The sequence below is a fragment of the Engystomops pustulosus genome, chromosome 4 (genome assembly GCF_040894005.1).
Source record: "Engystomops pustulosus chromosome 4, aEngPut4.maternal, whole genome shotgun sequence".
In the NCBI taxonomy this organism is placed as follows: Eukaryota; Metazoa; Chordata; class Amphibia; order Anura; family Leptodactylidae; genus Engystomops; species Engystomops pustulosus.
In genome coordinates, this window is record NC_092414.1 from 81,402,441 (window position 1) to 81,419,688 (window position 17,248).

At 39.1% G+C, this 17,248-nt stretch overlaps 1 protein-coding gene across 1 annotated transcript in view; it reads right to left on the bottom strand.

Annotated features, from left to right (window-relative positions):
- The window catches only part of LOC140128460 (uncharacterized), a 137,597-nt gene that overhangs the window by 14,679 nt on the left and 105,670 nt on the right, over positions 1 to 17,248 (bottom strand). Inside the window, exons 18-22 of the mRNA XM_072150167.1 lie at positions 16,959 to 17,071; positions 14,527 to 14,647; positions 9,241 to 9,304; positions 8,791 to 8,880; positions 5,657 to 5,773 (exon numbers count right to left, since the gene is read on the bottom strand). Of these exons, the coding sequence (XP_072006268.1) occupies positions 5,657 to 5,773; positions 8,791 to 8,880; positions 9,241 to 9,304; positions 14,527 to 14,647; positions 16,959 to 17,071 (505 nt within the window). The remainder of the gene's footprint in view (positions 1 to 5,656; positions 5,774 to 8,790; positions 8,881 to 9,240; positions 9,305 to 14,526; positions 14,648 to 16,958; positions 17,072 to 17,248) is intronic.

Here is a 17,248-nt window from a genome sequence, read left to right on the forward strand (position 1 = left end):
ATGGGACAAGGAAAACAATAGGGCACATTTACTTACCCGGCCACAGGAGTTCCCGAGTGTCTGAGTGTCCGTCGATCATGCATTCCGGCGCGATTCACAATGATTGTGTGCCCAATTTCCTGCGTGTGTCGCTTCCCCGATCAGGTCCACCGGAGTTAACCTTCTTGTTCCCGGTGCAAGTAAGTGCTTGGAATGCGACACAATTTTTAAGTTAAATCCCGCGGTTTGTCTGAATCCGTTGTTGTCCCCTTTTAAATCCCTGTCCCAGCAAATCCTAATGACATAATGTGGGATTAAAGCCATCTCTATATCATAAACATATTTGCAGAATCCCCTAGTGGAGTATCAATGGCCTCCACACCCCTGCAAGGCGCCCTTAGTTGCCAAAGTAACCAAAAGGAGAACTCTTCCTTCCTGACCCTAGTCAAAATCCTCTCTCATAGATAAACAAGTTCCCTACACTGTGCTGGAAAGATGCAACCACTTTGATACAGTACTGTGGTAAAGGGTTGCGAAAAGAGGAATTGCTTTCCTTGCCCCATACTGGAAAACATATTTGCCCATTGCGTATCTGACACTGAAGCCCTGGATATTTGTTTATTTCTTTTTCCATTTTTTTGTAATGGAACATTGCTTTTAATTTCAACCATATAAATTTTTTATCATTATCCAGGAAAGCTATATTCTATGGAATCCAATCTAGTAGCTGGTAGACTTAGGCCCCTTTCACACTTGTGTTGCAGATCACGGCAGAGTCTGATCAGGATGTGACCAGGGTTTAGTTAGTGAAAAACTGACATTTTTAATCAGAATTCAATCAGTTTTCAGTCAGAGTTTGTTCAGTGTCTCAGTTTTTCATGCACCATTCTTTGGTGTTTCCAATGCATTTTCAATGCCTTTTTCTCAGGACTGAGGTCTATCTTTTCTATGGCTATTGATCAGTAAAAACGCATTGCACTTGCATGTGTCTCGGAGTGCAATGTGTTTTTGATGCATCTCCATAGACCTGTAGGGTTTCACACGCGACCTGCAAAAATAGAGCATGCTGAGAAGTCTGAAAAAAACCCTTGATTACAATGGATCAGAGTGCATTGCAAGTTCTACACGTCAAAAGCATGCGCAGAACACGTGCGTGAAAAAATGCAGGTGTAAAAGGGGCCTAGTAACCACTGTATGTCCTAATTACTGACAAGGCAGGATTTAGTATACTACTATAACTACTTACATTAAATAGATCCCAATAATATATTCCCTCAGTCTTATGTTTGTAAAACAAGTTGTCAATGATTAGAAAATAAGGTTGATTTTGATTCTTATAAAGACATTGGGGCACATTTACTTACCCGGCCCATTCGCGATCCAGCGGCGCGTTCTCTGCACAGGATTCGGGTCCGGATGGGATTTATGAAGGTAGTTCCTCCGCCGTCCACCAGGTGGCGTTGAAAATCATCTGAACGCACCGGAATACACCGAGCTGGACCAGGTGAAGGTAAGCGCTTCCCAAGCGACACACAATGCCCCTTGATGACATTTCACTGTTCACTATGGCATCACATTGCTGGGTTTTCCATCAAAACCATTACTAAATTAGGTGCTGTAAATTACAAGATTTTGTATTATTTATACTAGACTGAAATAATATTAACATGAAGAGACAAATATGTGTGTATAATAATTTCACATATAGGAGTTTATTGCTTCAGCAAAAAGAAAAACTGACCACTGTCTATTTCAAGACACAGCTTTCAATGCCTGGTTTAATCCTTTAGGAATAAACTGTCTGACATTAAGTTTTCTAAATTTAGTATCCTCTACAGTTCTTTCTTTACAGCTTCTTAGGATCTGAACAGCAGCTACTCTGTAACCCACTGAACTATTGTACTGTTTTGTAATGAAAAAAGATTAGAATTAAATCTGTCAAAGAAAACTGGCTGTGGAGCTACTTCCCAGAACAGCAAGGTTAATATTTCCCATTGGTGTTACACGGAACAAGTGATTTTCATATCAGCACATCATAATTGTCTGTAATAGTTTAACCCCTTCATGGCAATGCCAATTCTGATTCTCAGGACATGGTGATTTTTTCAGGTTTTATTTCAGTGTTGCACCCTAAAAACTGTAATTTTTTTATTTTTCTGCAAATGTAGCTGGGGGAAACTTGTTTTTTTCTGAGACAAGTTATATTTTGAAATGGTTTGGGAGGCAAATGCGCCATACTTAATCAGAAAAATAAAGCAAATGCTATTTTCTTCTTTACACTTCATAAATACTTGATACTTTGGGGGGGGGGGGGATTTATTAAGACTAGAACGCCAGTCTTAAAATGTTCCCCTGCTGGTGGTCTTGCATCCATATTCACTAAGGAGATCTGGCTTCTTACCAAATGTGGGCGCAAACTATGCCAGCTCCGTCCTGTTGACCAGATTGGAACTGGTGGAGTTTTTTTGCTATAGTCTCCACCGGAGATTACAGGAAATGTGGCCGGCGGGCTTTCATGCCCAGGCCCATCCTCTACCTGCCCTGCACACAAAGTGGCGTGCAGGTTGGAGGAGTGTTGAGAATAGGGAGATTGAAATGCCTTCTTCACCAGAAAACAATCAAAAAATTCTATACATTTTGCGACTGTAATGTTAAAAAAATTAATAAAAGTTCAAGGGGCATGAAAACTTTTACAAAATAATTTTGTGACTAATATGTTTTTTTAACTTTAACTGTACTTTTTTTAGTCCCACTTGAAGATACCCCATTGCAATCTTAATTACTCATGTAAGGTTTTTATGTCAGCAATGTCACCTGTTAGTATAAACAATGGCACAGTATTATATTTCTGATAGGTATTGGATCTTTGCTGAGACACCCAGACATCAAGATAACAATAGACTCCCAGGGACCATAGTGCAGGAACTGAGGGGGTGACAATTGTGAGAGACAATTGTGAGAGCCCTCACTCTCTAAATAGATGCCACTGTTATAGACAACATCATCTAAATGCCTTAAGGAAATGTACCATTTTGAAAATGCTGATTTAAACCAAACATACCGCCTGCTAGCTGATTCCATGCTAGTGCAGGATTTGTTCTTGATAATCCAATAAACCGTGTGTTTTCTGAATAAAATAACTTTTGAAATTATGCAAATTAAACTCTGGCTGTTTCTAGTTATACACGCCTACTGCGCTTTTGTTTATTCCATTCACTCCCTTCCACATCTCCCAAGAGCCGTACCCAGCTCTCGGGAACTCTAGCACTTGTGCGCTCGTCAATACTATCACGCAGCAGGATGCTTCTTATTGACGAGAGCGCTTGTGGTACTATTTTTTTTATTACTTAAAATGATCTTTATTTTATCAATGAAAAATACAGACTTTTATATATGTTTACATACTACAAACACTAGTACAAAGTTTTATCTAAATACATCATCCGTACGTTTTTTCCCCTCTCAGTACATAGTACAAACGCATGATTAAATAGATCAATAATACAATAAATTCAACCCACAACGTAGCAAAAAATCAACCAACACCAACGTATATCCATCTGCTATTTCCCCTTAAACAATACACACCTAATAACACCCAACCCCAAGGACAAGACCATATACAATGAAGGAAAAGGAAGAGCAGAAAGATAGAGAGAAAAGGAAGGAGAACAAAAAAAGGGGGCTCTCTGTTTACTCACATCCCCCACCCCCCTCTCCTAAACTTCTCTGCTGTCTCCACAGGGTACAACCACTTATACCATTTTTTATCCCATACCACTTTACTTTCTTTTGTATCCAAGGACATTCTTTCATGTGGTACTTATATGTCAAGTTGTACAAAGGGGTTAAAAACATACCAATTCATTAACATATTTAGTGTGCATCTTTGGTAGGGAAAGCACTTTTTATAGCTACAGAGCAACTTATATTGTACATTATTATATATACTACAAACTCCAAGGAAGGAAGCAGCACTCCAAGATAAATAGTGAAGGTTTATTCCACCAGTGGTGAGTGCTACGTTTTGGCTGACTCTATGCAGCCATCCTCAAGCATAGTGAAACAGTGATACAGGGCGGGTTTAAAACCCCCGCAGGATGTGACATCATGATTACAAAAACAGGTGGTGTGATAATGAGTTGTTAAATCATGCTCAAAAACATATATAAAAGGTATATACAGCATATCAATGTCCAATATTATTACATCATATGATCATAACACAGTGTCGAGTGTACAAAAAACTGTGTAGCCAATCCATAGTCCCCCGCACCCCATCTAGCCACAGTGTGTAAACATCATGTTAACGCATGTGTAAACATGTTAACACATGTCCTGAACCCGTTGCTGACACTGTACAGCGAATACAATCAAAAAAGTAAATAAAGAGAAGCGCGCTCAGTGCCGGAGTACGACTTACTGCGCCAATAACAAACAGAGGCTCATCCTTACCAAAGTAGAGTAGATCCTGAGGTGACAGGCCAAGGTGGTGTGATCGTTACGCAGGGCTGTGATCAGCTCAGCTGCGATCTACCATGTCACATGGCTTTGTCAAACTCTCAAGGATCGGACCCGCTATCGCGAGAACTACCAGGTGAGACGGCAGACATCTTTGAAGTGGGCAAGCGCATATTTAGCTAATGAGCAATAGAGCTGTCACAAAAACTATGGTATGACTGCGTTTCACTATGCTTGAGAATGGCTGCATAGAGTCAGCCGAAATGTAGCACTCACCACTGGTGGAATGAACATTCACTATTTATCTTAGAGTGCTGCCCCCTTCCTTGGAGTTTGTATGCATATGGGATCCTGAGTCCGTTCCTTGAAGCCTGCACCCACATTGGATTTAATACGGTTATCCACAGTGCTGCTCCTTCTACCTATCTTATTATACCCTGTTTCCCCAAAAATAAGACAGTGTCTTATATTAATTTTTGCTCCTAAAGAGGCACTGGGTCTTACTTTCAGGGGATGTCTTATTTTCCCATCAACAAGAATTTACATTTATCGTTGAACAAAAAAATCTACTTCTCTAACATCCTTATGACTCTCCAAACTCTGAATTTCATGCTGTATGTCTTGTGACTCCAATTCTATTAGAATAATTATCGCCCATCTCTCATGTTTAGCACTTTCCATAAATGACCCTTCTTATCCTGGAAGCTGCTGGTATCACGTTTGCAGCACAACAACCAGTGATTTACATCCATGAATTCTTCCCCATGTCACAACCTTCTGCAGCATCTAAAAGATTTACTAGTACTAATGTATGGCACGAGGTGAGCCGCTGCAATGACTGCCGCTAGGTCTTATTTTCAGGGGAGGCCTTATATTTCTAAGCCTGAACAAAATTGTACTAGGTCTTATTTTCGGGGGATGTCTTATTTTAGGGGAAACAGGGTATATATATTCTGGATTTCATGGTGAGAAAAAAAACTGGTACACACATTTATTGTTTGACTTAGACACCTCACTAGTTATGATAAGTTTCTGAAAAAGAAAAGTGTTTGGGCAGAGCCTTACAACACAGTACGTTTTTTATTGACATGCCACAATCTTTTCATCTAAAATACTACTGTAAATTATACCAGATATGAGAAGGCGTAAGAGAAAAGATAAACCATAGTTATCATTTGCTTGCCATTAGTTTTCCCTTTACTGTATGTTTACTTACTAGTAGCTGTATACAGTCCATCATTGACTCTCCTGGTTCTCCATAGCACATCATATGCAGAGCTGTATTCCCATCATTATCTTTCCAATTCACATCCGCTCCATATTTCAATAAAATCTACAATTAGAAGAAAAGGTCTAACATAAAAATTCTAAAATAGTAATGCAAACAAGAATCCCAAAAATAGTAATGGACCTAACCAAACTGTGCACAACAACTAATACAAGGAGACACGCGCTAACATGGGGATGGTGTTTAAATATAACACATATTACACTAGAATATAAAAAATAACTTAAAGGGGTATTCCGGCAATATGAATGTCTGACACAAAAACCCATAATGATATAAATAAATGAATACAACAATCCTCAATGTCATTAGTCACAAAACGGAGCTTAAATAGTTTAATTTTGTGATTTACAAAATTTATGCCCTCTCTGGAGTAGGTGGAGTTATCACTAAGATGGCCGCCACTGGAAACTACAAGTTCCATGATCCTTTAGTTCTCAGTAACTCCTCCTACAGCCAAACTTAGTGGTGATCACATGACCTGCCCAGGCAGTAGCAGGACATGTGATGTGGACATGCGACCAGCGGCCATCTTCTCTCCTCTGTCTGCTCTGCAAAGGACCGGGCGGAGGAAATTAACGGACTGATTAAAGGGCCAGTAGCATTTTAATTCTTCAATACATTGTATGTCACCAGCATTTTGTGCTAAGGGGAGCAAAATTTTAAATAACAACTAATTACACATTAGCTTATATTTTGAGTACCCATTTGTATATGAAATATGCTGATTCCTGGAATACCCCTTTAAGAAAATACTATTTTTACTCTATGTACATATTGCAAGTGCACAGTAGTGTGAAATAGGTAACCTGTCAGGGTGATTTGGGACCTTTTGCCCCAAATTGCCCTATTATAGTGTGGCAGTTACATAAAAAAAAAACTTTATACTTACCCAGAGATGGGTCTGATGAGGTACAAGGGACTCCTCTCTAGTGGTCCCTGCACCTACACAGTAATACAATGAAGCTGGAACAGTACACCCTATCTTCAATATGTGCTGTGAAGTCAGGGTGTAGCTGGCTTCACAGGTGCAGGGAGCTCCTCTTTAATTGAACACTATGAGCACTATAGGAAGAACCTAGATACTGTGTTCCTATTCCACACTGTGAACCTAAACACTATGCCTAGGGTAAGGCTTATGATAGCACAACAGGATTTCATAGAACAAAGTGAAGAAGGGATGGTAAGGTGGTGTGGAACACAATGGGGAATAAATCCAGAGAACGGTTACTTTCTTTAATGAAGTAATTCAGGTACAAAGCAATATAAGCAAAACATAGCATTGGCTGACGTCTTCAATCTCCTCCCTGAATGAAGTGTTCTATGCCGAGTAAAAACCTGAGCTAATTGTTGCTCTCTTTCTAAGAAGGCTAGTACCCTGGCCAAAGACTCGGAGCCCAAGGTCAATGGCAGAGTATGCCCGTCTCAGCTTCTTCATCTGGTTGTTCAGGTAGACTGACAGTCTTCTCCTCTAAGCTTTGTTCCCTAACTGTATGACCCTAGAGACTGCAAATGTTTTCCTTATATACCTAATTTCATCACAAACATTGACAAAGCATTCTCCCATAGACTTACACTGAGTCCCCATAATATTCTAAGGCACAAAGGTTCTAAAGTGGTTGTGATAAGGCACAAGGTATTGTGGTTGATGGCCAATGCATGACACCAAGGTGCCTCAGTGAAGTAAGTTGCTAATCTTTGTCAAGAACCTTAGGTTGCTGACCCTTATTTAAAAGTAGTATGGCTGCTTGCTGCTGTTGATCCAGGCCAGCTTTTACTGGAGTAGTCTGAGAGCTGGGTGGGTGACTACTACCATGTATCCAGGCCAGATGTTGCCTTGCATTTATTAGCCAGGAGGTTTAGCAGAGCTGAGTGTGTGTGTGTGGCTCTAAGCCTGAAGTGTTGGTCTGGTGTCCTTCTGCTGCTGTTGTCTCACAACTGGGTTAGAGACAATGGTGAGGATAACCTGTCCTGTGTTAAAGCCCTTTGCCTGAAGAAAAGTCAACTTTATGTTATGCCTTCCTTTTGCACCCTGCTGAAGAAAGCTGTTTATTTTCATTAGTGACTTTGTTTAAATAAACCTCCCATTATAGGACATTACTGTTTTGGTGACATTTTTGATGACACATGGTAAACAACTTTCCAGACAGCACCTGTCCATTCTAACAAGTCTGTTTTTCTCCTGCAAAACAACTTCTATTGGTGTGGAAAATTGCTGGCTTCTCTTTAAATAGAGATATACAGTCAGAACTGTCTCTCAGTGTTTATTAACCCTTTCTACATGTCAGTACTGAGTTGCATCCTCTCTGTACTGTCACTTGGCATAGAGGTGGCTTGAATGGGGAAATAATTATTTCAGGGCTTGTACACCAAGGTTTGTAAGCCCTGATAAGCATTTGTCATTTAATTGATGTGGATCATATTTTTTTTTTATGCTACAGATTGTGTATGGTATGTCTTAAATCCCATACATAACACTGCTACTGTATTACAATGCAGATTTAGCACATGGAAATGCCATACAGCAAATCTGCAGGTAACATGCAACTTGTGCAGGTACCCTAATAGATGTGTGTGGTGATATGATAAACCTTTTTTATGGGGTAAGGGGAAACCACAATTTTGCTATAGGGACCAGTGGTTCCTAGTTACACTCTTGAGTTATGGAATTTGTCTATGATGAGCAGTAGGAGTCCAAATACAGAAGCTCAAACTTTTACTAATTCCTAGAATAAAGGGTCCAAGATTCCATGAGCCCAATGACTAAATATTCGTGTTTGAGGGTCATTGGTGCCTGATTGTCCAGGTCAATTTTAAGCAGTTCTTTTGCATTTCTGACAGACTGCAATACAGATCGATGAATGACAGCTATGATAGGCTTAAAGAGGGCCTGTCACCCATAAAAAAGGCACTAGCCATAAAAAAGGCACTACCCCAGATGTAGTGCCTGTAGTAAATAAAACATAAAGCAGCATTAATACAAAAGGAATTAGGTTAGAATGAAAGGAAAAGGAACAATTGCCCAGAGGCCCCTGTGCATTAATTCCATTTTTAATAAATACCTGCATAGTCTTTGCATCCTTACAGCGTTGTAAAGGCGTTGCTCCTTTATAGTCTAACACATCTGTATCAACGCTTAATTTCAAAAGACGCTAAAAGAAAATTAAGGAGTTCTGATTATTTTTCTGAAAACCATAATTGATCACAAATATTGAAATGCGGTTCTTCCTGAAAAGGTAATTAAGGATCCCCATTTTCTCCACTCCCTACTCTGTGTCATAGAAATACGGAAAACTAAACCTTCCCCCAGTGCAAGGTTCTTTTCAATAAAAAAAATTAATGTGTGCTTCCCAAAAGCACATCCTAATTACATATGCTTCTGATAGACAACTGATTTGTATACATTTCCTACAACAGTTGGGTCTCTTCAGTTAGAATCAGCACCTCCTAAAAGCTCCATAAGGGTAAGTGCTTTATAGCTAAATTTGACATTGCATATTGTGTTCTTTTACCTCCACACATGTGTCTTCCCCAAAGTAGGCTGCAACATGCAACAATGTGCTTCCATCAATACACCTGTAAAAGAAACTGAGGTTACATTTTATTCAAGAAACAGTAATTATCCCAAACTACCAAAACACTGTCAAATACATGAATAAAATAACTTTCCAATACTAAATAACAATCTATTCTTGTTCCAAACCTCTTGTTGTTCGAACCAGGACTGATTAGATACCAGGCCACACTAACATTGCATCTCTAGTGATCCCATAGCAACTAGTATCAATGTGATCAGTTATTTTAATGATAGAAAAGATTTATTTTTCAACTTTTTAACCAGTTAGCATTTAACAGACACAGGTTTGAGTTTTTCCAGAATAGGCACATTTTCCTTTTTATGGAATTAATTTCTTGGTATTACATAATGCTGTTTCAATATAAATTCTTGACATGGGATGTTGACCCATGGATTTAGTCTGACTACCATATTGTAGTCGCAATTAAAACATTTTTCAATATGGGCTAATTGGCATCAGTTCTCTTTTTTGCATTTATCTGATTCAACAGATGAAGGAATATAGGTTGGACTTGATAGACCTGATTCTTTATTCAACATAATCTACTTTGCTACTATGATCTTTTTTTAAAAAGCAATATGTGCCAATAATTTATTTTTATGAAAGTGTTATTCCTCTCCATCAGATTTGATTTTATACAGTTGGCATTTTTCCATTGGGGCAAGACTAAAATATGTGGTTAGTGTTAATATAATATAAAAATGCATATAAAATGTTACACTACAGCGACAAGCATTAATTCATCAAAATATCAGACACCATAATGTATACACACTGGACCCTATTATTTCCAATGTGGCTTTAAAATCTTTTCTGTGTCATGTTGTGAATTTCTTTGGGGATTTTATTTTTTTTGTCCCTATACGGAAACAGAAATATGGAAATCCCAACTGAGATATAACACACACTTATTGAGCGTATATTTTATTATAGTTCTGCATTTATGTTTCGCTTGTACCAGAACAATTGAGGATTTTCCTTGACATGTTATTACTATTGCTTGCAGGGGAGCAGCATCTAAGCATTGTATGTATGACCATGCTCGGTATCTTATAAATATAAATTTGTTATAGGTGACAAGTCAGTTGCCATAGCAATGAAAAGTCTTAATAAAATAAACTGCACAGCCGTATACTGAAACATTCTCATAGTACTCTACAATTTCATCTATAGGATCAGCAGCTTGTATTACATGAACTGAAACACAATAGAAGGAGTAGTCCTGACATAGTTTTAAATATATTATGTATGTTCTGTGTCTAGGAAGGAACAGTATTTTATGTATTTTATAAAACTACATTTTTAATAAATTCCTCAAGATTAGCAATTGATCAATTTTATAGTGGATGTGGATCTTATATTGTGAAAACATTAAAATATTTATGATAATTTTATTAATGGTATAAAGGTCAAAGCTATCTAAAAAGAGTCCACTGAATTTTTCCCCTGTCCGATGAGGTTATACATACATGGAATGGTGGGACCCCTGATCTGTAGAGTGGTGGCGCAACACCTGTAACTGTTTTGTTGCTGGCAGGTGATGAACATTTTGAAGTAGAAGTATATTTACATCCTAAAGCCAGGGAGCAAAGAGACTATATAAATGATGTTACAGTTTTGAGGTCTCATAAAGATTTTCCATGGGGGTTCAGCAGCTTTAAAGCTTAACTACAATGTTGTAATGATTTCTACCAAATTGTAATATGTCATTCCCCATTTTTAAACAGATTGATGTCCATAATGTGCTGGTCTCCCTTTTCTTTCCAGAGATATAGTATTTTCTGTTGTGAAGCTACTTGTCAGAAATCTTTTAGTGAAGTGGAGACTAACCTCTTCCTTTATCTGCCCAGAGTCAAATTTAGGCTGTACACAGTTCCCATGGGAATCCTACAAGTAAATTTACTTCATAGTGTGCATACAGAACTATATAATAACTTGCCTGCCTGTTTTCATCTCATGGAGAAGAGTGTAGCATGTAATAAATAGTAGAAATCAGCAGTGCCACTGTTCTCTAGCACCGATCGCGGGTGTTATCACAGCGATGGCTGCCGGCAAAGCAGCCGGCAGCCTCAAAAAGATAGCGGCGCATGGGCACCGCCATCTTGCATGGGATCGCCGCTCCCCGTGACTTCATCGAGAAGCGGAGATCCATCTCCTTGGTAGCCTCGGGTCTTCCGAAGACCCGAGGCTATTTCGTTTTAACCCCTTAATTACAATGTGCTGATAGCACATTGTAAAGAATGAGGAGGAAAATCCCCATATACTGCCATACTGTAGTATGGAAGTATATGATAGGATTGATCAGACAACCTAGGGTTAAAGTACCCTAGGGAGTCTGAAAAATAGTAAAAAGAAAAATAAAAAAAAAGTTTGATAAAAATTTTAATAAAAAACCCTAAAAATTCAATGTGTTTAACCCCATAACGGAAAATAGCGCTAAAGCCGAAAAATAGCACTTTTTTGCCATTTTGAAAAAAATAAAAAAATCTATAAAAAGTGATCAGAAGGTTGTACAGTCCTAAAAATGATATCATTGAAAATATTATCAAATTTCGCAAAAAATGACACCACCCACAGCTCTGTACACCAAAGTATAAAAAAGTTACTAGCGCCAGAAGTTGGCAAAAAAAAAAAAATTTTGTACAGGAGGTTTTAATTTTTGTAAATGTATGAAAACATTATAAAACCTATACAAATTTGTTATCCCGTAATCGTACCAACCCAAAGAATAAAGTAGACATGTCATTTGGGTAAAAAAAAAAAAGACATGTCATTTGGGGCGCTCAGTGAAAAGTGTAATATCCAAGCCCACAAGAAAATGGAGCAAATGTGCATTTTCACTGCATTTGGATTTTTTTTCCCGCTTCCGAGTACATGGCATGGAATATTAAATACCGTCATTATGAAGTGCAATTTGTTACGCAAAAAACAAGCCGTCACACAGCTCTTTACGTGTAAAAATAAAAAAGTTATAGATTTTTGAAGGTGGGGAGTAAAAAAACAGGAAAGAGCCCTGTTAGTTAGTGTTATAAACCGCAGTATCGCGGTTTTAACACTTTTTAAACTCTAGAGCAGAAGAGGCTTCGGCGCTGCGCACGACCGTGCGCACGCAACGTCTCCGTCATTTTCTATGTAGGCGTGCGCACGCAGCGCCGAAGCCTGTTCTGCTCTAGAGTTTAAAAAGTGTTAAAACCGCGATACCGCGGTTTATAACACTAACGAAAGTAAGTACCGGCACCAGCTCACCCTGAGCTGGTGCTCGGTATTTACTGCTTACACCGACCGTTCTAAGTGGTAGGTTTCCTTTAAGGTACGACTTAGGTTAGGTTAGAGTTATTATAACCAGTTCATAATGACCTGTGGTTGGTTTAGTGTTCCAAAAGCCCATGGTAGGTTACCTTTAAATAATCCATAAAGTCATTTATTATTATATTACCAGAAAGGTGGATATTTACTTTCACTTTATTTTATATAAACACATAAGGTGTCCAAACTCATTATCATAGCTATTCTCCTATCAGACACAGCCTGGTAAAACATTTCAAATAATATAACTCTACACTGAATTCTAAAGCCTAAGGCACACTGAAGCTAGTTTTACCAAGTACAACTGCAAGCAGTGCAGAAATCCGTTATTTCGTTTACTTTACTCTCAAACTAGGAAAAATTGTATAAAACCTGTCAAGAAATCTATTGCTGAAAGAGTGAATCTCTCAAAGTTTGTGTGTACTCAATAATCCCATCTATATTAAGAACTAAATCTAGTAACGATATGATTCTGCATCTAATTAGTTTAGTGGTTAGAACATACATATATGTATGGATGCACTTTCTGAATTCACGCTTGGTAAGAATCTGATAGGTAAGTTTAGTTAGTTCACAACCGTGTAAATGGTAGTTTTCCTATAAGATCCTTTGATGATCACTTCCAGGGGCATATATCATTGTACTGGTCTACACTATTACCTCCCTTTCCATAGCAGTTCCTGACATGCTTTTTTGAAGATCCATAATTTATAGCTATGCTGTGTGACCAAATTTATTATCCTTGGCATCACCATCATCCCTGATAATTATCAGGACTCCGAGTCTGTGGACCCTCTGGACTACCGTGGGAGTTGGTACTAGCTGACACCTGGGACCGGAGTCTAAGTGGCACCTGGTCTTCACCAGAGCCCGCCGCAAAGCAGGACGGTCTTGCTGCTGCAGGGTACCACCAGGTTGTTCCACAGGTGCGACTAGCCTGCGGTGACAGCCAAGGTAACAATGCTCGAGATGACAGCGGGAGAACAGCACAGGAAGGCAAACTAGGACTCGCGTCAGGAATAGCAGGAGCTGGCACACTGATCAGGAACACAGGAACGGACTGGCACACTGAACAGGAATGCAGGGTACATAGGAACACAGAATACACAGGATACGAAGGATACACAGGACGGCTTTCACTTCAGGGAAATGGCTTGAAGATCCGTCGGGGAATGATGAGAGCCACGGGATTAAATGCATTCCCGGAAGTGGCCAGTGCCAATCACCTGTGCGCTGGCCCTTTAAATCTTGAAGTAGTGCCGTGTGCAGGTTCTAGTCCAGGCGGAAACCATGGCAGCGGGAGCGGGGCTGGGGCAGTGGGGAGGAGCACGGGTGCACCAGCGATTTGCGGTATGGATCGCGGGGTTGCCCGTGACAATGTTGCATACATCCTTGTAGGTTCAATCAGCAGCAATGTTTTGGATAAATGAACCGCAGAAGTACAACCCCATGCTTAGATGCATACAGGCTCTGAACAACAGTGCATAGCCAGTATTCTCAGGGTATAAACTGAGAAGATTCTTTTGACTGAAAGGTCACTGTTTATTTTCTTGCTAAAGAGGAAAGCATTGTGCATTTACGCAAAGCAAGACTGGGCAGTATTTCTGTAGATTGTCATGCAACAGCACAGGCCCCTTTACTTCTTGGTTGCAATTGCAATTCCTGCAACCAAAAAGGACCCTAAGCATGTAAGGAATAAATCTGAGAGGATAAGATTAGTATGTTACAGTGTGAAATACAGTACTGCAGTTCCATTTGCATTACATTTATTTTTCCCACAACATGTACATTCATCTTCTTTACTATGTAGCTGATAAGCCACCAACTCCCTAATGGGTAATGTGCTGCAAGTATTTCCTGTGGGAGACCATCCTTAATGTTGTAGTTCCTAACCATTATCAAGCCTAAGCATACCTGCTTCTCAAGCTGGCCATTGCATGTTTCCCACTTTCATGATCTTCTACAATCTCCTTTACTGGTTCAGTGTCTCCTTTAAGAATCCTGGATACTGCTGTTTGCCATCGTTCACTGTATTCTAAGAGAAAAAGCTGACGTTTTTGTATCATTATTGACAAGTAAGTCCTTTAAACATCATATTAGGATAGTTTATTTAAAGACTCCGATGGAAATTGTAAAGTAAAGCAAACAAAACACTTTGGGGCAGATTAATCATCAAGCAGGATCCACTCCAGTTTTTGACATAACAGATCTAGCTTTACAGGCTCTTACACTGTTTCACACACCCCGTCGAGCAGGAAGTACTCATTGCACAAGTGCTGAGGTAGCAGTGACAGAGTAACAGCCTGTAAAACCAGATCACAGAGGGCTTAGAATAACCTTTCAGGCTCATTATCATTAATAATTATAATATTGTTTTAAAAGGTGATTTTAGAAACAAGGAGGCCATGGATAATAAATATAAGAAGATGACCACAGTCACTGTGCCTGGATCTATGAGTAAGTGTCCCTGGTTTATCAGGCTGATTTTGAAGGTAGATTTCCTTTAAATATGAAGCGATTCATTGTAGTTGCTTTCTCCCTATATTTTGCCATGCATGCATATGAGGATAGTCAGGCTAAATAACTATTGGACAAATGTTTCTCAAACTGACTGCAAATGAAGAAGCATAACTAGCTCCAGGCTAGCCATAGACATGTGACACTTGTCACCTGTGCTATGCTGCGTATATAGTCAGATGGGCCGATTTCAAAAATCGGTGCTCCATTTAGAACAAACTAGGTCAAGCATGTATGGTGCTAAAGAGAACTTTCTAGATGTCTTTATACATGTTCTACTGATTAGAGTCACCATTCTTCTGTGAATAATATGTTCACAAGTACCTATAGGGTAAAACATTGCTTAAAAAAGAAGTACTTTGTGAAATAGTATCCAGTTACCTTCAAGCATCTGCTGTATACTCTGAATCCCCTCCATAGACTGTATGCTGCAGTCTATAACTTGCTGAGAAACCCACAGAGAATCCATTAAATTCTTCTACCACCACTGCCCTATATACTCCCAGACTGCCACCACTGCTGAGGGATTCCATTAATAAGACTAGATTGGGAAATTACGGTATAAGCAGATTCCAGATCCATGCTGTAAAATGTTTCCCGCACAGGCGCGGGGGAGGGGGAACATTTAATAAACATTGATTAGGAATCTTCAGAATGCAAAGTGTATGTTTTAATCAGATTTGGTAAACATGACATGATGGGAATTGTAACAGTCCGTGGAGACAGTTTTGTGCGTAACATGGTTGGATGCACTAGCTCAGCAGCTGTGTGTCCCTGGAAGCTATTTTGAAATGTTAAATGCATATTTTATCTTGCATGTTAAATCACAGCACAGTATTTTTTCTACTTTCATTTAACTTTAGGGCCTATGGTCACTGTAAGAAATATTAAATAGGTTGTGCAATTTTCATTTATGTTTCATATAATTTCCTAAAGATAACTGTGATTTAATATAAATGTACTTTTAGATGCTATGTCAATACATTAGTCAGAGCTCTGGTTTTCAGATACAGAACTCCAAATCCTTCACTCAGACAAAGATTTAAAGGGGTCCAGGAAATACAATAGGAGGTCTGGCGGTTGGCCAATCCCAATCCCCAGGAAAAGGTCAGCCTTTAATATACAATTAACATGCAGTCAGAAGCACATGGTTCTTTACTCTCTGTAGTGGCCAGTAGCGGCAGTAGCCACAGCCGTGTCTCCCTTAGAAGTTGATGTCAGCTGCTCTATTCTGGGGATAGTCCATCAATTGTCATTTCTAGACAATCCTTTTAATGCGTAATGGGAGATTCATAATTACTGCCTAAACTAAAAAAAATGTATCTATTGCTCATACAACCAATCACATCGCAGCTTGTACTTTTTAATATGCATTAAGCTTCACTGCTCCCTCTAGAGGTAGCTTAAAGATGAAGGGTAAAATGTGCTGCCAAAATTAAGTAATGTTGTACCTGCTGCAGACTTTTAATAGAAAGCAGTTTTTCGCCTAAATGCCGTCTCTAGTGAATAGATAAGCAGAGTTTGATGAATATTGTATTCAGTGCCATGTCTTACTCTGCCGTGCAGGTGAAAGGTGTCTCTAGTACTGTAAATTTACATAACAATGAGAGCTCAAAATATTCATATACTGGTCTTTTCTGTGACATCTGGAATGTATAAATGTAGTTGTTATACTATCATATAGGCACATAGCATTTTTATTTCTATTCTGTAAAAATGTATTTGCAAAACGAGGCTTCCACTTGTGCTTTTCAGTTTTCCAGGAGATGCAATAGACATTACGTAGGGCTTTTACATCAAAGAAGGGGAGGAAAATACATATACTGTACCTTTACAGAATTCTTTCAGATTGTATTTTGAAGTACTATAATAAATCTGTCCATTGCTTTGATCCAATACACGGCTCCCCCATTCATTCAAAAGTGATACAATTGTGAAAATGCTATTTATAGAGCAAAGGACATTCTTTCAGGCTCCAGAGACGTAATTTGAAGTGGTGCAAAGGGTACGGTTGCAATTTGGCCAGGGGCTGATAAGGTGTTTCATATGAGGAGACCAATTCTACATTATACTAGCGGCCTGATATAGACTTTAATTTGAGACCCACCAGATTAAAGGG